This window comes from Hibiscus syriacus, unplaced genomic scaffold, assembly GCF_006381635.1.
Source record: "Hibiscus syriacus cultivar Baekdansim isolate YM2019G1 unplaced genomic scaffold, ASM638163v2 tig00111584_pilon, whole genome shotgun sequence".
NCBI classification, from domain to species: Eukaryota; Viridiplantae; Streptophyta; class Magnoliopsida; order Malvales; family Malvaceae; genus Hibiscus; species Hibiscus syriacus.
Window position 1 is genome coordinate 1,159,034 of NW_024063127.1, and position 24,595 is coordinate 1,183,628.

The following is a 24,595-nucleotide window of genomic DNA, read 5'->3' on the forward strand; positions in this document are numbered from 1 at the left end:
ATTTACATAGGAATTTAAAGATTGTCTATTAATAGTAACGATGGTAGGATTCGAACTTGGTCTTATAAGCTGAAATTCCTGAATCACAATCACTTATACCAACACTCATTGGCAATAAAATATGATATGGTATTAATATGTTAATAAAATAAAATATGTCACATAACCTATCAATATATTAAAATATATAAATTTTTACATTTAATTAAATAATTATTTGATTTTTATTTTTAACAGTTTGATCTCAAAATTTTATTTTGAGACAAAAATATTATATAGATGAAAATTATTAATAATAAACGAGCAATGATTTAAGATATGGACATTTTTACCTTTAAATAAAATATTGAGGATCAAAATACTTTAAAAAAAAACATGAACCAAAATGACTATATAATCAAATATTAAGAAGATTTTTTTTAAAATTATAACCTATTAAAATTGAATAACTATGTAACGTATTGAATAAAATATATATATATTAATTTTATGATTAGGTTATTTTAAATCACGATAAATATTATTATAGTATTTAAATAAAATAATTAAAAGAACACTTATTAAAAGGTTAAACACATTTTTATTAAATATTTATGCATAAATCATTTATCACTTTATTGATAATTATTTATAAAATAATAATATATATTTCACATAAAATATTTTGATCGTTTACGTTAATAATGTAAAATAACCCAAAATCAAATAATTAAGCTAATAAAATATTCGTAGCACTCTTTTACATAACCACGTACAAGCTTAGATCACAACTAATGATTAGATGGGAGTGAGCTAACATCTATCTCATTTTCAACATCGTATTGAACATTATTGTATTCAAATTTTTATTCAAATAATTTTTTCTCAAAATAGATATCAAATGTATATCAGATGTTTGTCTAGATACCTAAAATAATTTTTAATCAATGTCACCCTTAAACTCTTAGGTACATAAATAAAAAAAATTAAAACACTAAATTTAATAAAAATATTTTAAACATTTAGATAAAAGCATAAATATTTTCGATATTATTCTGATAAAAACATTTTAATATTTATTTTGTTAAGAATATTAATTAGACTTTTTATTGGGTAAATAAATATCATTAGTAGTTTTCATCAAACACTGACTAAAATGAAAATTTTCAAGATGAAAGATAAATGACGTGATTGAATGAGGACGTGCATGTTGTAAAAAGGGAGAGAAACTTATCTATCGTGGATCCTTGTGCTTTTCTTGTCATTTTTTCGGCTTAATTATGAAATAAGTATTTAAACAATAGAGTTTTTTACAAATAGGTGTCTAGACTTTTGTGAATGATTCATGTAACTTTGTAATTGTTACCACTTTAGGTACCCAACTTGTAAATGATGTTAATTTTCTCCATTACATGAGACATTTTACATTCTGATAATTTTTAAAATTTTATTTCAAATTAAAATATTAAAATAATATTAAAAACATAAAAATTTTGAAATAGCCCCAAAACTTTGAAAACTCTCATTTCCACCCCTAAACCCATGTTGGTCGCTACCCTTTGCCGTCGATGAAACTCCACTAAGTTAATAATCTTTAGTGTTTGATAGAAATTAGAGGAAGATCGATATAAGCAATGGGTTTTAGCTAATAACTAGAGCTTAATCCACTGTCAAATATGAGGTTAGGATTTCAACGACTAAAGGGAGTAGTGTTGAATCGATAGATTAGATGTTGTTGCTCAGGCCGAGAGGATTTACTGTGGCATTCTCATATGTCATATCCCATGACTAGAGATAGCGTAGGGATACTCATAGTAAACTCTATCGAACAAGTAAGACATAGAAGTTTAAACCATCCTAAAAGATTATAGTTAATATTCCTGAGTGTTCCCATCATTCATTCCCGTAATAGCTTGTTATGTAAGGATTATCAAGTCATCTTATTTAATTCCAAGTTATCAATATATTTTGCCTTAGCATTTTCATTTGACTGCATATAAAAAAATTACTTTCGCCATGACATTCTCATTTGCCACCCACTCACACTACCATTTATACTCCACCTATACACATCTCATTTTACCTCGACATAACCATTTGTGCATACATTTAGCTATACTTAGATAAAGTAGTTTGTTGCTTTGACTTAACTAGTAATCTCCTCCAATTCGTATGGACACGATACTCACTCACTCTATATTGCTTGTTTGATTGTGTATACTTGCCCATATTTTCACGTAATTTATAAGAACTCACAAGCGGAACACCTCCTCGCCCCTGAGCGTTACCATCCTTATAGGGTGGTATAGAAGGACATTGACCTCTACGGGGTGGCATACTATTTATTGAGTTTGAAATCAAATGTAAACATAAGCTAAAGTCAGATCTAATACTAGAGTCTTGAAACTGTATAACTTATATAAAAATTTCATATTAAAAAATAGACAAGATTAAATCATTTAACAAAATTTACACTTAAAAATATTTTATAAAACATTTCTCATACCTAAAATTCTTTTTGGTACATGCTAAAAATTATTTTTTAGAACAATATAATTTTGAAGGATGACACAATCTAAGAGTTGTAACTTAACCCTAATATGATTAATTGTAACCCCCTAATCCAATGTGGACATTACTACTGATTCTCAAAGAACATACTAATTCGGATTAATTGAAATCATGAAAGTTTTAGATTATAGCATGTATAATTCAAAAAATTGGTATAAATTCATAAACATAAATAAGGGTCCATAATATATATATATATATATATATATATATATATCATAATACGAGTTTAAATTCTAAAATAAGTAAAAATATAATATTCCAAAGTCCCCATATAAATATATAAAAATTTAAAGAAAAAAGAAATAAAATAAAGTCTATAAATGTTCATACTACGTCTGAAAAGAAAATGTGATACTAGATGATCCTCTAAATACCAATTAGAACTTTAAAGGTATGAGGGATCTAAAAGGATAGAAATTAAAAAGTGAGCAAAAGGTCTCAATGTGTCATCTAAGTGCAACAGACGTTGATAACATACCATAAATAACTCAAACATGTCATAAAGATGCGAATTTAAATTCAGGAAGCAGTAAACCTTGACCATTATCAAAATATTATAATAGGAAATTTGATACAACCTTACTTTTCATTGCGAATACATGATAAGGACGTTACCCTCCGAAGAGGTACCAAATTAGAATATGAAATTCAAGATGTGAATGATGCCCTCCGAAAAGGATCTTAGTCAGAATTAGAAATCAAAATGGGGTTATAGCCTTCCGAAAGGATCTTAAATAGATTTGGGATAAGAATAATTCTCTCTGAAGAGGATTCCATGCATATGAAAAAAATACATCAACACATATGAAAATTGATGCAATAATAATAAGAAGTCGAATATATCACATATAAACATAACTAGAATACCAATATACTTATAGATAACATCATAAAGTATAATAGCATAACATTATTAAATGAATCATACGGGTGAAGGAGACACACATATAGCAACTAATCAATACCAACTAAGTTTTATGCTTCCCACGGTTGATAGTCTTAGGTCATGTGGAATGGAGACTTAAAAATAACTCACCACTCTATGAGTACAAAAACCATACATCTAAACAAAAATAGACTATTAAGTCACTAAATAACACTTATGTGTATCTCGATACAAACAAGTAAAATTAAACTGAGTTGAGCGAGAGAGGTCGAGATCTACTAAAGAGCGATGAGGAATCTCGTTATCACCTTAAGAACATAACATCAAAAAGTGAGGATAAAATCCTATAATTTACTTAATATAATTATAACTTACAATGATAAATGACACAAAATATAGCTTTCAAACGGAGTGTTGAAAAACATAAAGGTACAAGTCAATAGAAAAAAAGTTAACATTCAACTGATTTCGTCAAACAGTTCTGAGTCAAACAGGTTCGGTTCAAGGTCAAATCGATTTAGTTTAAGATCATACCAGTTTAGTTTAGGGTTAGATCAATTCACTGTTTGAACTGACAGAATCATTCTCATATGCGCACGGCGGCACGTCCGGTGGTCATATTTCGACGAAAACTTCCAAAATTGTATTTTAAAATACAAAAAGTCACTTACAAGCATTGTTTTCCATTAAAAAATGACGAAGATGTGGTTTTAATGAAACACAAATGTTCGACTCTTCTCGATTACAAACTGCAACGTCGAATGACGAAGCAATGACATCAGACGAGTAGCGACGACTAGACGAGTCGATTGGTGCCAATGATTAGAGTCATTACAGCCTAAATAGTGATGAATTAACGAAAAAACCGAAAACGATGGTGGAGAGAGAGAAACGATCGAGGCTTGATTTGCACAAACATAAAAGAAAGAAAAAGGAAGGAAAGTTAGGGTTTAAAACTAGACTGATGGACTAATTATGCCATCAATCCCTACATTATTGAGAACTCACAAAAACATTAAAATTTTATAGAAACTTCAATGTAACCCAAAATTGGGATACGACGTTACTAAACCAAACAAATGTAACTTCTCAAATTGTCATTGTATTTATCAGTGTGAAACTGAGACATCACATATTAATGGTAGTGCAGCTTTTCTTAATATTAAAAGTACAAAATTTCAAGATACCACCGACCAAAAGTCAAAATTTATTAGGGAAAAGTAAACCTAGCCATGAGATGGTTTTTTCCTTCTTATCGTACAAGAATTTAACAACAATTAATTGTAAGAGATTCGTGAATATAAGAAAATATCTTTTGATTTAAAAAAATAATATCTTCAAAGGTCAAATATAAAAGAGATCATGAATATAGTAAAATTAGTTCTAAATCATATTCTTCATACTTAAATTTTATTATCTTTAAATCTAAAATATATTTTTAGAAATAATTAAGTGATTTATTGTTAAGGAAATATTTGTTAAACCATGAGAATAAAATTATTATTTTAGACTCAACTTGGTAAATAGAAACATTTATCATAAACAATGCTCCAACTTTAACCAAAATTCAACTGTAATCTTCTTATTCAGCCCATTTTATAATATTTGGTAAAAAAATTAATAAATTTGAAATAAAACTTGTTGATTTTACTGTTGTTTCATAAAGGCATCTAGATGTCAATATGGACTGAATGTTGACGCATGAATGATATATTCTGTGGACCGACAAGACCTCGAAAAATCATGTGTAAATATATGTAGTAGAGCTGGGACCACGCCCGCCGGCCGCCCAGGCTTTCGTGTAGCTTTACATCTAATATTTAGAACCAACAGTTCAAAAACTGGAATATATAAGGATACACAAATTTATTTATGTAGTCCGATGAATTTATTAACGTTCGTATGATTTTATTAGAGATTTATTTCATTAATAAGTTAATATCATATTTATTAATTAACATACGACAACTAGGAATGAAATTAGGATCAAATTATGAGAAGTAAATTATTTAACTTTAAAATATATAGTTTTTGTAATTGAATAAATCATAAAATTTAGAGGAGTTATGGTTTAATTTCATTAATTTTGAAATTGACAGCGTTAAAGAGTAACTAAACCAAAAAAAAAAAATAGAAGTTGAAATTTTATTTTAAAAATGAAAAGGTTCTAAAATATTATTAAACAAATAAATTTTCGGTGGAAAAAAATTTAATTGTAATATTTTAAAAATTATTAGTGACCTAAAACTAATTAAACCATCAAATGAGGGGAAGTAATTGTATCTCACACGTACCAGGTAGATTGCTCTCTCACCTACCAGGTAGATTCATCTCTGTAATAAACCTTAGTATTATTGCATCTTTAGTAACACATTATCACGAGACTCAAATTGTCAAATTCAAAATTGATAACGACCTAAAAAGTATTTGAATAAAAAATTAAGACTTGAGTTGTCTAAATTAAAATGATAGGGACCTGGCAAAAAATTAAACCAACAATTTTGCGGTAAGACAAGATAGTTGAGGCCTAAGGAACAATTACACTCAAAATATTTGGGGAATGATAATTTAGATATTTAACTAAATATTAATTTAAATACTTAAAAAAACATAATTTAAGCCAAAGGAACCCAAAAATACATAGAATCTTAACAACAATCATAATTAAGCACATTATCAAAGATTCAAAGACAAAAGCACAGACATACACACTGACATATTTTAGTAGAAAGTAGAAACAAATGGGAAAACAAGGATGAGCTCCCATTTTAAGAACCAGCTGATGAAATATTCCACATCTTCCTTAGATCCCTACAATCCAACAACACAGAAATCAAAACTAAAGAGAAAAGATTCAGGTTGATGGAAGAATAAGGTTCGATGTGGGAATCTTTTTTCTACTCCACCAATGGATTTATGGAATGAAAAGGATTAAGATAACAAACTCTTTATCAGTCAAATGAGAGATGAAACGCCTGAAGGCAAAAAAAAAAAAACATAAACCAAAAAAAGACTACCAAAAGAAGATCCAAATTTAGGGCATGTATCCAAAATAGATCAGAAAATTTCATCTTAGAGAGAGAGAGAGAGAGAGAGAGAGAGAGAGAGAGAGGAAACAAACCAGATCAACGGGAATCAACTTGGTCAGCCTTCTGAATTTCATCGAGAATTTCATCGACGTAATCTTTGACCTCGTCGTTCAACAGAGTGGCCAGCATGTTGACCTTTCGGAGCTGGTGAGCAGTGAGTTGGAGAGCTTGAAGATTCGGTGAGTTCGAGTCGGATCCGAGTTGCGGCAGATTTTCGTCCATTTCACCTATCAGCTCTGCTTGCACAGCCTTCATCTCAGCTGCCAGTCCTCCAAAGAATTTCACCCTTTCCTTCCACTTCTTCTGTAATCGTAAAACAAACTCGTTATAAGAATTCCAGGATAAAAAAAATTCAAAGGAAATGAAGCACGAGTATTTGAAACAGAAAATTTCAATTACAACCTCAATCTTTCTTTGATTCAGCTTCTGTTCTTTCTTTCCGGCAACCTTCTCCTCCGCTTGCTTTTTTCCGGTCATGGCTTCTCTTTGAACAAGCCAAATGGTTTCCCTTTTTCTTTTTCCTTCGCACAAGTAGAAGTGTCCGGTTTATTTTGTAGCTATATTATATATTTTTCAAAATCGGACCGGACATTGAACCGGTGAATTTATTGGTTTATTGGTTCACTGATTTAACTGGGTTTAATTGGATTCAATCGCGGTTGAACCGAATTTTATATAAAATAATTTTTTTTTTAATTTTACATAATATTCAAAATAATATTAATATATATGTAACATTTTTTTTAAATTTACAATATTAAAAGGTATAAAAATATCATAAGTCATAACATGTATAAATCAAAAACCATAAAATCAAATGAAACAAAATGATTCAAATCAACTACAACATAATATTTAAGGTAAAACATATTAAATAATAAATATAATTATATAACTATAATAAAAAAAAAATTGAGGTTTAAAAAAATCATAACAAATGATGTCATTTGGTTTAATTGTTTAAAAAAACAATTCCACATGGCTAAGAAACATAGAAGAGTATCCCAAAAGTTTAAAGAGTAAAAATATGAGAACAAAACAATCCCACATAACTAAGAAACATAGAAAAGCATCACAACTTACTTCTATAAATAATAGAGGTAATTTGACATTCAAAATCATGGAGCCTTTTGGTGAGCACAAAGCGAACTATTTTTCGCTTCAATTGAGCTCAAATTTTAGGCTTCAATCAAACTTCTAAATTTTTTTTTTGAGTTCGAGCCTTTTCGATTTCAAGTTTTAATATTATATTTCGAGTTGATAATTTTTAGCTCGTGAGTTTTTGAGTCGAGTTGAACTTACTTTTAAAGTTTTCGAGTTCGAGTCGAGCTCAGCAATACTCGAATTTGAATCGGCTCGTTGAACAAACGACGTTGTTTGGTTTAATTTTTTTTTAAAGAAAAAAAGTGAACCGGCAGTTCAAACCGGTTTTGCCGATTTTCAGCCAGTTCACCTCGATTTTCTCGATTTTCAACCGATTCTTCCGGTTCTTTATCGATTCTGTGCTAATCCATTTTTGGGAGTTAACCGAAGCGGACAGGTCACCGATTTACGGTTCAACCGGTCGAACCGGCTGGTCAGGTCCGGTTTTATACGCACGTAAACTGAAGCGATAGCGTGATAGGGTGGCGAAACCGTGTAGGCTCCACCCCCAAATCGCACGAATTAGGTCTAATGGGTTTCTCGTCTCGCGTTGCTCTTATCTCTCCACTCTTTACGATTTTTTTTAATATTTCGTTCAGTACTCTTTAGTCATTAGAACTAATGGGGATGATGTACACGTGGATTGAAATCTTCATGGCCATGAAGATTCTAGAATACATTTACGCTTTTAATTTCATATTTTTAGATTTTACTTACATAATAGTCATTGAGAACATTAATTTACATTTTATTATTAATTTTAATAATATGTATAAATTATAATTTTATTTTCTTCTTTTAATTCATTATATTTAAATGTATACATTCTGAATTGCTAGAATCTAATAGTTAAATCATAAATTATATATGGTATTAGAATAAAGTACAAAAATTAAAATATACATAGGTACATTCTATCAAATTGGTATCTAAAAAGATTTTATTTTTAGATTGGTATATGAATTAGGTATCTTCTCCCAAGTTAATGGCGATTTTCTCAAAAAATCATCCTGACCAACATTATTTACCTGTTGGATACATTTTTATCTTTATTTATCGATCTAACACTTTTTTGCAGTAAGGCGCGGCTTATGCACCTTGTCTTACGCCACATGGCAGAAGGCGCGGTCATGTACCGCGCCTTGTGTAACATGTAAAAAAATAGATGCTATTTTTGTAAATATTTTTAAAATAATGTCTAATATGTAATTAATTCCTTTTTGGGTGATATTTATAGAAAAACACCAATTTTATTTATTTATTTATTTATGTGATATTAGTTAATAATGTTTATTGACTTTTAAAATTAATTGTTTAAAAATATATAAATATTAAAATAAACTTTTAATTACAATTGAGAGATCAAATTAATTATTATTCATTTTTTTTAAAATCAATAAAAAAGAATTAAAAGTGAATAAAATTCAATAAAAATAGAATGTAAACCTAAAAAATATCACTTCTTTATTTAAAATATTCTTTTTAATATTAATTTTAAAAATATAAAATAAATATTAAATTCTAATTTTATTAAAAATGAATAAACGTTAATAATTAACTGTTGTTAAAAAATAATAATTAATGAATAATAATTCATTTGATCCCTCAATTGTAATTAAAAGTTTATTTTAATATTTTTTATATTTTTAAACAATTAATTTTAAAATACTTCATTCTCAAGACCTAAACTAGAATAATCACCCAACTATAAGGCATTTGATATTACCCAACTATAAGGCATTTAATATTTATATTTAAAATTTAAAAATTTAAACATTCTTTTATTTTTTTTTTAAAAAATAAAGGGTAAACTACTTGAATAATCACCCAACTATAAGGCATTTGATATTACCATTTTGGTGTAAGTCTGACGTTTTTGGTGAATGTTATTTAATTCTGTACTATTTGTTTCTTCCTATTATATGTGCTATTTAGTTTGGTTTAAGTAAATATGTCCCCTTTGTTATTTGTATCATGAAGGTTATTGTAAAGAGTGGGGATGATTGTAGGCAAGAGCATCTTGCTGTGCAGCTTATCTCTCATTTTTATGGTTTGTCCCTTTATTACAATTTTTGTGCTGCTCTTCTCCCAATATTCTTTTCTCATTTGCTTTGTGTCCACTCTAGTTGCTGTATAACCTTCAGCTTTTGGAGTCACGTTTCTGTCTACATCATATGTTATTAGAAATGATATGAGAAAATGTCAAGGCAGTGAATTTCCTTTTTCCCCTGTAGAAAGGGAGACATAACTCTGCACGCACAAAGATGATTTTCAATAAACTGTAAAAATTACACAACTCTTACTGAAACAATTCCAGATACGGTAACATAAACTTTTTCTGTTCAACCGACTGGATTGCATCTATGATTGGCTGTTTAAATGGTAATAGCTTTGCTGTTTTCTGCAGGCCTCTCTTCATTCTATCAAAAGTAGATATCCTAATCTATCAAGTTTACGTGAATTCTTTGCTGCTAAATATCAGGAAAATTCTCCAAGTTTTAAACTGGCATAGGTAATCCAGTTGCAAAGAGGCAGGTCTCTCCTGCTATTTTGTTTGTTAGGCATGTTCGTTCCTATATTTCAAATAATTGCCACGTTTTACTAAAATGTTTTGGCTTTATATTTAAGCTTTTAGGAGTGTGGTTGGACCATCAAGGCGAGTCAGAATTTACTTCTCTTTCTCTTTTTACCCTGGAGAAAAGTTATTTTTCTGTATTACTGCAGATACTAAGATTGTAATGCTCTAGTAATTGAAAGGAATGTTGTGAAATAATAAAAGACAGGAACATTCCTTTCCACTACTATACTATTTTAGAGTTAAGACAGCAATTTCGGTTTTTGTCGTCATGGACAATTTTTATACTCTTTTTTAAGCTGCAGTGTGATTTACATTTTATGCTATTTTGAAGTTTTTTTTTATGAGTTACCTTAAGGTTACTTTCATTTTGAAGAAATCATCCTATGGTAACCAGTTCTTTGTGGTTATTGACAAATCTTGCTAGCTGATGACAGTTACCTAGTAGTATATGCTGACTGCTTGATGTGCTTGGTTCTGATTTGTGCAAATTATCTTTATATTTGCAACTAGGTGGATCACTCTTGTTGGTGTCTTTTGTTAGTAATAAAATTTGTGATTGCGATACACTTCTTGATTAACTTCACTGGTCAAATCCAAGCCTTATGTGACAATGGGATGTAGGAGCAAGATACATTAGTTGCAGCGTTCCGTTGGATGGTAACCTATTCCTCCTCTTTGGAATGCTGTAATGTGTACAAGTTTGTTTTAGGAAGATGAACCTTTCTGTGGTTTTCTGATTGGTTGACATTATTCAAAGAGTTATGTGAAGGGTATTCTGTTAATATGCTTTGTTATCTTGCATGCTTATGCCCTATATTTTTTTTTTGGATAAGTAAAATTTTATTATCCAAGAAAGCGTTCAATACAAACATCCAAACAAGGATCAAGAAGCTATGTACAACAAAAAATCAGTTAGCCTATACCCCAATTGTTATAAAGAAGAGAATTGACATTATCAATTCTATTAAAGTCCCTATTGCTAAGCTGAGCACTAACAATACCCTTAATGGAATTTAACATTTCATCTACCGTACGAGTTCTTCCATGGAAAATCCTCCTGTTTCTTTCCTCCCAAACTGTGTATATGAAGGAACACCAAGCAATCTTCATTATGGAAGTAAGGAGCGATTTACTTTTCCACGTAGAAGTTGCCCAAATGATCAGATTGTCCCATGACATTTGCGGTTTGAGCAGATGGTTGAGGCTTATGATGTGCTTCCACAGGCTGGTAGCAATTCTGCAGCTCGCAAAAAGGTGATTTCTCATTTCCAAAGGATCATTGCAAAGAGGACAAGAAACATTAGTAGTAATTCCCATTCTAGATAGTCTCTCTCTAGTAGGAAGTCTGTCTAGGATAGCCATCCAAGAGATGATGCTGAGTTTAGGAATGTGCATGGGAAACCAAATGAACTTGTGCCGTGTGACTTTAGGATACTTAGCTCTTATCTCCTCCCAAATGGATTTGGTAGTCTTAGGATTAGCATTAAGAAAATGAAGAGCTTCGGTTCTAAGTTTCAAAAGACGTTTAAAACTCCAACTAGCAGAGGAACTTACTGTCATGACTCTAAAGTCATTAGATTTAATCACATAACAGTAAGTCCAAGCTATCCATAAGGATCCTTCTCCAGCAAGGAGGGATCGAATGAGCTGCATCATAATAGACTTGTTCCAAGTTTTAAGATCCTTTAATCCTAGGCCACCTTCAGATTTTGGGCAGCAGATTTTTGCCCAGCTAACTCGTGCTCCACAAGCTGCAACATCATAACCCTTCCATAAGAATCTTGAGCAAAGTTGATTGATCGTATTAATAACAGCCTGGGGAAGAAGAAACTGCCTACACCAGAAATTTGCTATATTAAGCAGTACAATTTTCACCAACTCAAGTCTTCTAGCATAACTTAAGTATTTTCCAGACCACTGATGAATTTTGGCCTTGATTTTGTCAATGAGGGCAGAGCAATCTTTGATGCTAAGCTTCCTAATGATTAGAGGGACCCCAAGATACCTCACTGGAAGAGAACCATAAGAAATTACAGTAGATTGCTTAATGAGTTCAAGTGTTCTGAAAGAGATACCAGCAGAGAACAATTCACTTTTTGTAGCATTCAATTTCAGACCAGACATGGAATAAAAATGTTCAAGAACAGTAATAACCCCTGTCACTGATTCAAGGTTACCTTTGCAGAAAATAAGAAGATCATCAACAAATGAAATATGAGTGAGTCCAAGCTTTTTACATTTTGGATGAAATCCAAAAAGGCCTCTAGAAGTAACAATATTAAGAAGCTTAGAGAGAATGTTCATAGCAAGAACAAATAAAGTGGGAGATAAAGGGTCCCCTTTTCTTATGCATCATTCACCTTTGAAGTAACCAATCAAAGAGCCATTAAAAGAAATAAAATATCTAGCTTCAGAAAAACAAACTTCTATCCACTTAATGAATAAAGGAGGCGGCTCAATAGCTTTGAGAATAGAAGAAATGAATCCCCAATTGAGAGAATCAAAATCTTTATGCATATCAATCTCGAGAGCACACCTAGGTGAAATAGAATTCCTCCCATAGCCTTTCACAAGTTCTTGTGCAAGAAGAGAATTGTCAATGATGGATCTACCATTGTCAAAAATAGATTGATTGGGGGTAATGATATCAGGCAGTAGATCAACAAGTCTTTTACTAATAATCTTAGTGATAGCTTTATAGACCACTGAGCAGAAGGATATTGGCCTATAATCAGTAACCTTGCTAGGATTTGTGATCTTAGGAACCAAGGTTAAAATGGTGGAATTAAAAGATGGATGGATGAAAGAATTGTGAAAAATTTTTTACAGCTTTGATAACATCCTCTCCAATAACAGTCCAAGACTTCTTAAAGAATAAAAGAAAATAATCATCTGGTCCTAGAGCTTTATAATTTCCTTGAGTAAAGAAAGCTTGCTTTATCTCCTCACAGTAATGTCTTTCCCTAAGTATGTGAGTGCATCTCTAGACAAGTTAAGATTGAGTAAATTTTTCAGGGTATTAGGGTCAGTGAAGATAACATTGTTGTCCACTGTTCCTAACTTTTTTTTTGAAGAAATCAATAAGTTCACAAGCCATATCATCAAAAGTTTCTAATGTGCTCCCTTAGTCATTAATAAGAGCTCTAATGGTTTCTTTTTTGTGTCTAGAAGCAATGATAGAGTGGAAAAATTTTGTACATCTATCCCCCTCATTTAGCCACTAAATTTTTTATTTCTGTTTAAGGAATATGGATTCTGTTGCTTCAAGGTAAGCTAGTTCATTTTGAGTTCTCAGCTCATTGTCAATGGAACAATTCCCCTTAAGAGTTAAAAGCTGGAGATGTTCAAGTTCAGTTTTCTTTTGCTTCACTCTATCAGATATGTTGCTAAAATGCTCTTTATTGATATTCCTCAAACAAGCCTTAAGCCGTTTTAGCTTTAGGAAAAGAGTAGTCATAAGGTTTCCTTGAATTGGAATCTGCAAAGACTATTTCACTTCATCCAGGAAATTCGGAAGTATAGTCCAGATATTGAAGAATTTAAAAGGCTTAGGGTGATTTAAGTGAGCATTTTTATTAAGTCAAGCAAGGGCCATGTAGTGATATGAAGGACCAGGAGCCAGGAATTCAACAGCAGAGTTCAGAAAAGAAGTAACCCAAGTAGAATTAACAAGGACTCTGTCAAGTTTTCTAGCAAGAAAAGTCTCCTTCTGTTTGTTGCTCCAAGTGTAAGTAGGGCCAAAAAATGGGTGATCATGGAAAAGGTGGTCATTGAGAGTATCTTGGAATTCATTCATATCAGTAGATGAATAATGACCTAGAATCTCATGATCAGAGCTTTCATTGGAATCAAAGAAAATATTAAAGTCTCCATCAAGAATCCAAGGGTAGGAGTCATAGGTAGATTATAGTTCTCTAAGGTGTTACCAAAGAATTCTTCTTTGAATACCAACATTATTACCATAAATAGCAGAGATGACGAATACCATTGAAATGACCTTTAACAGAGAGACATTGGGCAGAGGCAAGACAAAAGGAGAAAGTTAACTTTTTTTTCAAATGATCCAAATTCTTCCATTTGAAGTATACTCATAGTTAAAACAAAAATTCCAATTGCTGAACTTATTTTTAATTAGATCATCAGCGTTTTCTGCTTTCACTCTAGTCTCCATCAAACAAAGAACATCAAACTTATACAGAATAGCCCTATGCAATATTTTATTTTGTTTTTGAGGATGATTTAATCCTCTAACATTCCAAAAGCATACTATCATTGTGATGAATGAGCAGAGGTACCCCAACTAACTCTATCAGAGTTACTTTTAACTTTTCTTAATTGCTCTTTCTTTTTAGATTTTAGATCCTTGATAAGTAAGGCCACACCCAAAGCAGCAGCCCTAGGTTTCTTACTCTGGTCCTCTAAAGAAGAATAATTCTCATCAACAGAATTAAGAATTTCAAATCTATTTGAGGAACCTTTAAGAGCAAGCTTAGATTTAACCTTTACAGGTCTTCCTCTACCTCTCTTAGGAACAGATGGATCAATTTTTCCTTTATCAGATGATTCTGATTGAATAGGGGAGGCTTCAACAAAAAAACAGTAAGGTTTAAGGAATGAAAGAGATGAACAAGAAGGTTCTTTGGAGGGAACATAATCACAAATAAGGTTCTCTTTTAAAGAAAGATATTTAGAAGGCTCAGGATTCAGAGAAGAATTAGAAGTTACATTGAGATTAATATCAGAATCACTAGCATAATCAATCTTCTTCCTCCAAATCTGTGGGAGCATATTTAACACTCGTTTTGATTAAACAACTTTTCTCACTTTGGCCAAAAGAATTACAGCTCTTGCAACTTTTTGGGAACCAAGGAACTTCCATAAATATCGTGGAAGCCTGTCCATTAGCCAGAACTACTTCTACAATTTGAGGAATAACATCTTGAAATCCTACCTCCACACAGACTTTAGCAAATTCTAACCTAGTTTTAGAGGCAGTAATGGAGTCCATAGATAATGGATTACCGATGGCTAGCTAAATAGCTTAATTCATCTCTCGAAAATAATTCGAGTGGCACATTACAAAGATGCACCCATAATGGGATTTTAGACAGATCAAAGTGTAACCTAGTAAGATTAGGCTCCCATTTTTAGGATCAATGGCTTGTTAAGAATGTGCCATGGGCCATTTTCCAATACCCAATCCCTAGCTGAATCCGAATTGAAAGAGAATAAGTAGAGATTACTACTAGCAAAACTGACCTGGACACGATTCCCTTTCAAAGAGTTATTCCACAGATTTTCAACAATCTTCTGCATTGTGGAAAAATTTGGAGCAGCCCCGAGAAATTGCCTCACCAGCGAGGTTTTCCACTCAACAATTCTAGCTTCGAAGACTTCTTGAGGAGGCTGGACAACCAGATTAAGGCCTCGATTAATTGGGGGAAAGAATTTAAGCTCCTGCCCATATTGGCATGAGAAGAGCTTTCTCCAATCCATGCTGAGGGGAACGGAGAAGACACCCAGAAAGAGCAGACCGAGAATAAACACAACACTCCCCGAAGGAGCACCACGAAGTCTCCGCTCCGTTAGTCCAGCTAACGTACACCCAGAGAAACTTGCTATCGTGCACCCAGAGAAACTGTCAGGTTGAAAATACCAGGTTTCGCTCTTTTTGTTTTTGGTGTTTTTTTTATGCACTACAATGAGTTTGTAGTTTTCTATTTTTGGTTGTGCTCTTAAAATTTCTGGTTTGTTTCGTATTTGTGTTTCTTTAATGTTTTAATCAGTCAAATTATGATATTTTTTCTATGGAAGGTTCGTAGATATACTTTTGTTGAATATTTCTATTGCTCATATTAAGGTTATTTTATTGCAGAGAAATTTTGTTGAAAGTATGGCCTGGTATTCCCTTGTGTGCTATCTTCTGCAGGGTATATATGGTTTTCTTTCGCTCTATTTCGTCAATTCAATGCACAAATTGAGCATCATGGAATAGAAACTTTTAAGAGGTTAAAGCAATGAATATTGAATGGCAGATGTCATTTTCTAAATGCCGTTTTATTGTGTTGGTGGTTTTGTTTTGTACTGAAAGCATACTATAACATCATTTGATTATTGGTGGTTATAAATTTAATGAGCTAGTATGTTATATACTTTTTTTTATTTGCCAATTTATCCATGTGTAGGTGAAGGATAGGCATAACGGAAATCTGCTACTGGATGAAGAAGGTCACATATACATATAGATTTTGGCTTCATGCTCTCCAATTCACCTGGTGGTGTGAATTTTTGAGAGTGCACCATTCAAATTAACCCGTGAATTTCTTGAGTTAAATCTTCTGAGCATGAGGTTCTATTTTATAGCTCAATTTTTGTTTGTCCAACACAATTCTATCAGTTACTTCGATTTGCTCTTAATGCTTTATTGTTGGCTGTGCTAGGTCATGGATTCTGATGCCGAGGGAGTTCCAACTGAATTTTTTGACTACTTTAAGGTATTTAAGCCCTTACTTTCTCTGTTTAAGGCCTGTGTGGTTTGTTCACTCTCTTACACAAGTTTGTGACGGGTGTCATGGACACCAAGGTATAGCAAATTAGCAGAAATTGTTGGAAGTTGCTTGCTTACTGAAAATAAATGTTATTAAAACATGAAGTGAATGATAAAGACATATCAATGCTTACTAAACCAAAGCTTTATTTAATACTATAATCTTTCTTATTTCATAAATCTTAAACCAAGTTGGTATGTACTAAATGAAACTCCAGCTTTTAATTAGCAAATATGCTTGTGCTAAATCGATGCTGATATATTTACCCCTTAAATTCAGGTATTATGCATCCAAGGCTTACTAACCTGCCGTAAGCATGCAGAGCGCATAATTCTTCTTGTTGAAATGTTGCAGGTAACATGCTATAGTTTATTTCTGGTCATACCATATTTTTGTACATAATCATAACACATGATGAGACCTAGTTCTGGTAGTTCTCTTACTGAGCTTTGAAGTTTTCCAAAAGTGGCCCCTGGTTAACTTGCTTATGCCCATCACCAATGTTCTTGTAGAAACTACTTATAAATCATGATAATTAGAGAATGGGGTAAGGACAGTCTGTACTTCTTTGAGGCTGATAGTCACATACAATTCACTGACCCTGATTGTATCTCGCTGACTAACACACAATATATATAGTTAGAAAAAAGAAAAAGGTTGAGCTGCCTATCAAGATATATTAGTAATATTTAAGGATGGAGAAAGAACATATATGCTCAATATCTTTTCATCTTTTGTGTTAGGATTCTGGTTATCCATGCTTCAAAGGTGGCCCACGAGCAATACAGAACTTGAGAAAACGGTTCCACTTAAGCCTGACAGAAGAGGTTTGTTGTCTTAAGCTTTGTATCCAGTTTTAATACCGCCCTGCATTTAATCTTTGATGGTGGTTATCTGTTGATTTCTTGCAGCAATGAGTGTCGTTGGTGCTTTCCCCGATCAGCAGCAGTTTATATGCATGGAAGACGCGGCAGTATGATTATTATCAAAGGGTTTTGAATGGAATATTGTGAATTCAAATTAGATTTGTTGCCCTATTGTTGCATGTCTGCTAAAATCAGACTAGTGAGGATATTCATATGAAAAAGATACTCGTGTTATACAAGGATGGTTCGCTATGCGATGGCTTTAAAGTTTTTCTACAAGATATAATTCTTTTTAAGAGGGCAAAGGATGGTTCATAGCCATTTGTGGCCCGTCTTACATTAGTTCGAGGAATTTGTAATTGTATCGGCGTATATGAACATAAGAAGCTAGCAGGCAAGCTCTTCCATATCAGAGCTTTCTTCATTTCTTCTGGCTCTTGGTGGTTTAATTACTAGGAGCAACTCAGACATCGAATACTGTACTGAGTGATTCGAACATGGACAAGAACATCAAGGTAAGAGGTAGCTCTGAAAGTAGGTGTTTACAGGTTGAAACATCAGATACATCAAAACTTGCACCAGTTTGCCATGGATAATATGATTTTGTACATGCCACATTCCTGTTTAAAGATGATGCATTTTAGGAATAAAATGATGGATGGCAATGCATGCAGGCTATAAGTAAAGTTCGTGGTTTCATCAGGGTTCATTCCCTGTTGTAATTTCTCCCTTTACATGCATAGTGTTCCTCGGCAAGTAAAGGATGCTTGATTGTATCATATGACATTATTCATCACATTTTCTTCAGTGTGAGGTTTGTTCGTTAGAAACTCATATGGCAGAGTTGTTTGCTTTGGATGTATTTTGTTTCGAGTTAATTTTATTTTTGGCTTAAGGGATAAAGCAGTCCCTCTTTTCTTCCATAAAAATCAAATTGGCTTTTCATCCAAAAATGTATCAAAAAAGTTCTTTTACTAACCGGGTCTATTTTTAATTAATTAATAATTTTAAATTTTTATATTTGCATGTAAATTATAAATTAATATAGTTTTATTAAAAGAGTAGAAATTAAAATATTTTTTTATATATGTATATTAATTTTTGGTTTTCAATAAAATATAATTTATTTATACATGTAAAAATATATAAATGCATATTTTTTAGGCAAAATGGGACTTGAGGTCTCTGTACTTGTCTAAAAAAACCGATATGACTCTTGGTATTTTTTTGCACTCAATGTTCCAATATGCCTCTTTTGACCAACGATTTTTGTTGTTGATCGTTACGATGATGACATGATACTTCACGGTGCTGATGTGACGATCCATAGCGTTGACTTGATAATCCATAGTGGCTGGTGACTTTGGCGGATGATGTGACAGATAAGTTAAATTAGTTTTTTTTTCAAGTTTCAGAACCAAATTGTTTTTTTTTTAAATTTAAGGACTTATTTGATTTTCTTAAAAAAAATAAAAATATTTAAATTCAAAATATAAAAATACTCAAAAACTTAAATAAAATAATACCAAAAATAAAAATTAAATTACTAAAAAAATTAAAAAAATAAAATAAAACACATATAAGAATTCACCTCTAAATTCTAATGTGAATTTTATTTTAATTTTATCTTGTTGAGACATATTTACTATTTCTCGATTTTTTAAAGAAAAATAAATATTAGAGTGACCAAAAAAATCTCAAACATGTGAAGTTCATATTTATCTTGACTATATAGAGTTGTATCTAATAGAAATTGGAGGGACAAGTCGATATTCTCACTTTTTTCATAAGATCAAGTTTAGGTGAAGTTTACTTCCCTAAATCATGTTATATTCATTAAAAATGTTCATCTTAATTGGATAATTATTTTTTATTTTTAATTATATATTTTCATGATAATTTATAAACAAATTTTAATTTCATATTTTTTTATTTTTTATAAGACTTTATAATATTTATTTAATTTATTTTTATAAAAATGTAGTGAAATAGAATTTAAGATAATTAGATGCAAATATATAAAATAAAATTTATGCATGAAAAGTGAATTTATATTTATATAAATAAAATTCAAAGTTAAATTCGAGATAAAAAATTAATAATATATATTTTTAAATTTTGAATAATTTAATTTTTATTTTTGGTATTATTAAATTTAAGTTTTTGAGTTTTTTGTATTTTGAATTTAAAATGTGTTTATTTTTAAAAAAAAAATCAAATAAACCCATAAACTTTAAAAAAATCAATTTGATTTTCAAACTTGAATTTTTTTTAACACATCTACCATGTTACTAGTCATTGTGGACTACCACTTCAACACTATGGATCATCACATTATCATCGTGAAGTGTCACATTATCGTAACTGTCAACGACAGAAATCGTTGATTAAAGGTTCACATTGGGTTCTTTTTATAAGTTTGAGAGCCACATTGAGTGCAAAAAAATATTGAAGTCCACATTTGTTTTTTTGAACAAGTACATGGGTCTCAATTACCCTTTTACGATTTTTTATTAGTCTGAAGTAATTATAAAATAATATATGTTAATTATCTTTCTTAACTATTGATAGTATACACAGTTTGTAGACACAAGTATTTGAATTCAAGATCTCAAGGAAGAACAATTATCTATTTAACCATTAAGATAACTTAATGAGTTCGTATAAATATAGAATTTTAAGATAAAGATAACATTATTCTTCAATTTGCATTAAATAATTAATTTAACTCTTCATGAAATATATACTTTGTTTGATTCTTGAACTTATGGGATATATCAATTTAACTCTTTTATTAATTTTAATCCTTATTATGTTAACGTGGTTGTTTTTATATTAACGTGATAATTTATCGGGTTGATGTGTTAATATATAGTACTAAAATGATAATTTATATGTAAACGGTATCGTAATAGATAAGAAAAAAAAAATAAGTGTAACATTGATTTTTTAAAAGATGTGAGGTTTTGATTAATTTTTCATGTGATATATAAATAAATAATAATAAATTTAAAATATGAATGATATAAAAATATGATAAATTAAAAGCTTAAATGCCTAAAGTAATTTTTGATTCATCTCGGTGCTTAATATTACAAACGTTATTATTTTAGGTGTTTAGGTTGTCAATGACGTTAAATTTTTTTATTAAATAACAGGTGTCACAATCTAGTGATTTTGAAATTTATTTTAAAAAAATATTAAAAATATTATTATATTTATAAAAACACTAATTGCTCTTAAATTATAAAAAAGTCCCAAAATCCTCAAATCCCAACCTTAACCCGATGTCGATGTCCTTTTCAGTCACAACCACCATCAGCGACGTCCCTACCATCCTCCTAGTCATACGTCACCGCAGTTGTCGTTGATTAGTCATCAAAATTACGTGTGATTACAATTTTCATCGTAGGTTTTGTAGGGTATAAAGCGTCGATCGGTTACGATTTCATAGGGTTTTGATCGCCAGGGGAGGTCGGGTGGAGCTTCGTTGACGGTAAAGGAAGACAACCAACGTGGTTTAGGGGTTGAAATGAAAGTTTTTAAAGTTTTGGGATTATTTCAAAAAATTTATGTTATTTTAATATATAATTTTAATTTTTTAATTTTAAATAAATTTTTTATAATTAATATATTATGACACGTGTTATTTAAAAGGTTGACGATCCAGATATTTAAATTGATAATATTTATAACTTTATACATTTAAATGAGTCAAAAAATACTTTAAACATTTATTCGTAAAAAATAATATAACTTTTAAGCCTAAATTAAATAGAAATATTATCTTATATCCTATTGTATGAATTAAATATGATAAATTAAAATTTAGTAAGTTTTGCAAATGCCTCTTTGGTACGAACTCTTTACGCATCCCCGCTGCCGAAAAGCCCTCCCACCAGCATCGTCTTTCTCTTGTACTTATCCTTCTTCATCTTCTCATCCAGCCCTTGACCCAAGCCTTCTCTTTCCTTCAAGCTTCTGACAGACCGGGAAATTAAATAAGGTAATTCTTGAAACCCTAAACTTAACTTGAATATTTCCACTAGCTGTAAGTTAATTGCTATCTTGATCCCTGTAAGTTAACATTAAAAGAAGCCTCCGATGCTGGAAAAAAATAGTGGTAAAGAGTTGTTTTGGCCACTTATGGGTATCCAAAAATCAATGCTGAACATGCATATGATTGAAGCACCTATTGGACCAAAAAGAAATAATGCTCCATCGACTTGGTAACCACCAAAATGCAAAACCCGATGCTACTCTAATCTTCTTCTCATCCTTTAAAATCCCAAACTTTCATCTCATTTTCTCTCTGTATATTTTTTTCCAATTGCAATTTGGAATGGATTAACAGGCAACTTAATGATCCGACACCCTATCCTTGTCTACTTATCTTGTGTTTTTCTTCTTTGGGTATTTTGGAAATTGATCAACTCTTATCACTGATGAATAAAATTATTAACTTTATGTTTCGCAGAGGATAAATCAAAGATGCCTCACAGAACACGTCCATTGACAGCTCTATTAGTGTTCACTGGCCTCAACGCTGTGCTGGTCTCAACCATTACTCCTGTCTACGATTTTGTCTGCTTCCTTCCTTACTGGGAGAGACGGGTTTGTTTCTCATTACTCTTTCCTTTGCTTATTTACTTGCCCTAAACACTGTTTTATCGATATGTATAATTATGGTATAGGAATGAATATTTCAAGTTTTTTAAGTGTTTGTTTTTTTGACTGTCCATTGTTTGGAGTTTCTTGTTTTAAAAAATTTGAACGAAATCTTTGCTTAAATGATAGTAGCATTTGTTGATACCCAAGTATTGTTGCTCAAATGGGTTAAAAAATTGTTCCTTTCCCATATATTTTGTCTCTCATTTCCTTGCTATTATCAATCTTGGTTCATGCGACTGTTATGGAAATCTTAATGAGATAGAAATAATGTAGGATTGTTCTATGTTTACTATCAATTTGAAGTCATTTTCTTCATCACTGAAAATCATACTGGACTCTACTGCTTTAGTCATTTTTAAAGTGTTGTTACTTGGATTTTGGATTTGGTCTCAAATGCATATGTATGCCCTATACGCCCAATCCTGTATGCATAACTAACTGAAAATTTGCTACTTAAACAACATGTTTGAACTTCTCTTTAAAGTGATATACGCATTAGATAACTAGTAGTTTATTTGTAGTTCGTGTTCTGTTAAAACAATCTTCTACTGTTTTATAGTTGATCCATTACTGATGCTTGAATGAAAAATAACTCAATGCATCATTGAATTGAACTGCTCAAGTGGTAATCCATACTAGTCAACGGTCATCTTTGCAGATATTCAGCCATACTGCAGATTATAAAATGCTACTCCAAGTAACAATTATCTATCAATAACATGTTTCTGTTGACTCGTCCTCTGAGGATTGGGATGACAAACTAAATGGGAAATTATTGCTGTTTATCTTTCCCTTTTGGTTGAAGATGCTTTTACTTCAACACAGTAATATTGGTCTCTTGAGGATGTTTGCAGATATAGGATGTAACTGATCATGTGTAGCCATTTGATAATATATGTGGATGTATACCCTTATGCATCTCTATACTTAGTGAGAGTGATTCTGATCAACTGAAGAGCCATATGCTTTTGTTTCTTGTTTTGGCACGAGTTATCTATCGAAATCTTCTTGGTTTTCATTTTATTCAAATTTGCTCCCGTTTTCTATCTTGGTTTGTTGATGCATGATGGACGTAAGGTGTCATCAAATATGTATAGATGTCTGATTTTTTCCTCGTTCACATGGTTTCTACCTAAGGCTTGTGGCTTTTTTAATTGGTTTGTTTCAGCGAGAACGGTGTCGTTTAAAACGGGAAGCTTCATCAAATAAATTTCAATCATCCTAAAAGAAGCTTCATCAAATAAATTTCAATCATCCTAAAAGATCTCGGAGACCTCCATGGAAGATAGGTTGTATAATTCAGTGAAGTGCCATCATCAAAATGACAATGAACACTTTCTCTAGTTGGTAATTTCCTTGTAACCAATATGAAGAGTGGCTTTAGCCTTATTAGTGTCTGGATAAAATAGGAAACTGGAAGTTGAATTTCAAAGCCTATTTGTTTGAAATGATTTGATCAATTATCCATTTATATTTCACATAGCTTTCATCATTTTTTATATTTTTTAAGATTTGTACTAGTGGATGGTTCGTATGCAAGTAGTCACTTGTCCATGGTTGTACCAGGAGTATTGACACCGTTCGATACTGATGCGACCAATATGTTTTTGCATGTCAAAAAGAAAGCAGACAAGACGAAAAAAATGCTATAAGCAGAAAGTATAGTGGAGTATCAAAATCATGGTTGCCACTTATCTGTGTTCTCATCATACATGAAAACTATCATGAAATTGAAACTGAGAACAAACGAGAAAAAATGAATTTATATGAAATGAAATTCAGGGACTAAATGAGAATTGTCTTACAAAAAACTAGGTACTACAAGCTTTCCCTGCAAGCGGAACGCAGATCCTATAAGAAGGGGGTGTTCAAGAAATTCAATTACCTGGCAACATGCGATGTAACTCTGATTATGTATTTAGAACTTAGGGTCCATCAAAAAGAAGAAAGGTGTTCATTGCTCGAGCTCATTTCTGGGGCACCTTCCGTCTTGGTTTAACATACCATGTTCACACAATGGGGATCCTTTCATTCAGGCAACTCGGATGGCAAGCCAAACCAGGTCACAACTATCTTATACACCCTTTGGACTACATATACACTCATGGTATGGATTGTCATAGAAGAATTCTTCAGTCTTGAAGCGTTCTTCTCCTTTCATTCCTGGTGCAGCACCTTTTCTTTTTCTTGGAGATCCTCTCCTACAATATAATTACAAATAATGTTGAAATTCATTAAAAAAATGTCATTCGATTGAACAT

At 31.4% G+C, this 24,595-nt stretch overlaps 1 protein-coding gene, 1 long non-coding RNA gene and 1 pseudogene across 2 annotated transcripts; 2 read left to right on the forward strand and 1 right to left on the reverse strand.

Moving 5' to 3' along the window:
• Nucleotides 1-6,058: 6,058 nt before the first annotated feature.
• Nucleotides 6,059-7,017, reverse strand: LOC120165606. Its single transcript, XM_039175086.1, has 3 exons — nucleotides 6,931-7,017; nucleotides 6,561-6,831; nucleotides 6,059-6,250 (listed from the first exon to the last, which is right to left on the reverse strand). The coding sequence occupies exons 1-2, from the start codon at nucleotides 7,003-7,005 to the stop codon at nucleotides 6,565-6,567; spliced, it is 342 nt and encodes a 113-aa protein (XP_039031017.1). The 5' UTR covers nucleotides 7,006-7,017; the 3' UTR covers nucleotides 6,059-6,250; nucleotides 6,561-6,564.
• A 2,946-nt stretch (nucleotides 7,018-9,963) lies between these two features.
• On the forward strand, nucleotides 9,964-18,545 carry LOC120165576 (annotated as a pseudogene).
• A 2,974-nt stretch (nucleotides 18,546-21,519) lies between these two features.
• LOC120165614 lies at nucleotides 21,520-23,749 on the forward strand. The gene is made up of 3 exons (XR_005519837.1): nucleotides 21,520-21,669; nucleotides 22,141-22,277; nucleotides 23,503-23,749. It is a non-coding gene; the product is annotated as an uncharacterized LOC120165614 (long non-coding RNA).
• Nucleotides 23,750-24,595: the final 846 nt, after the last annotated feature.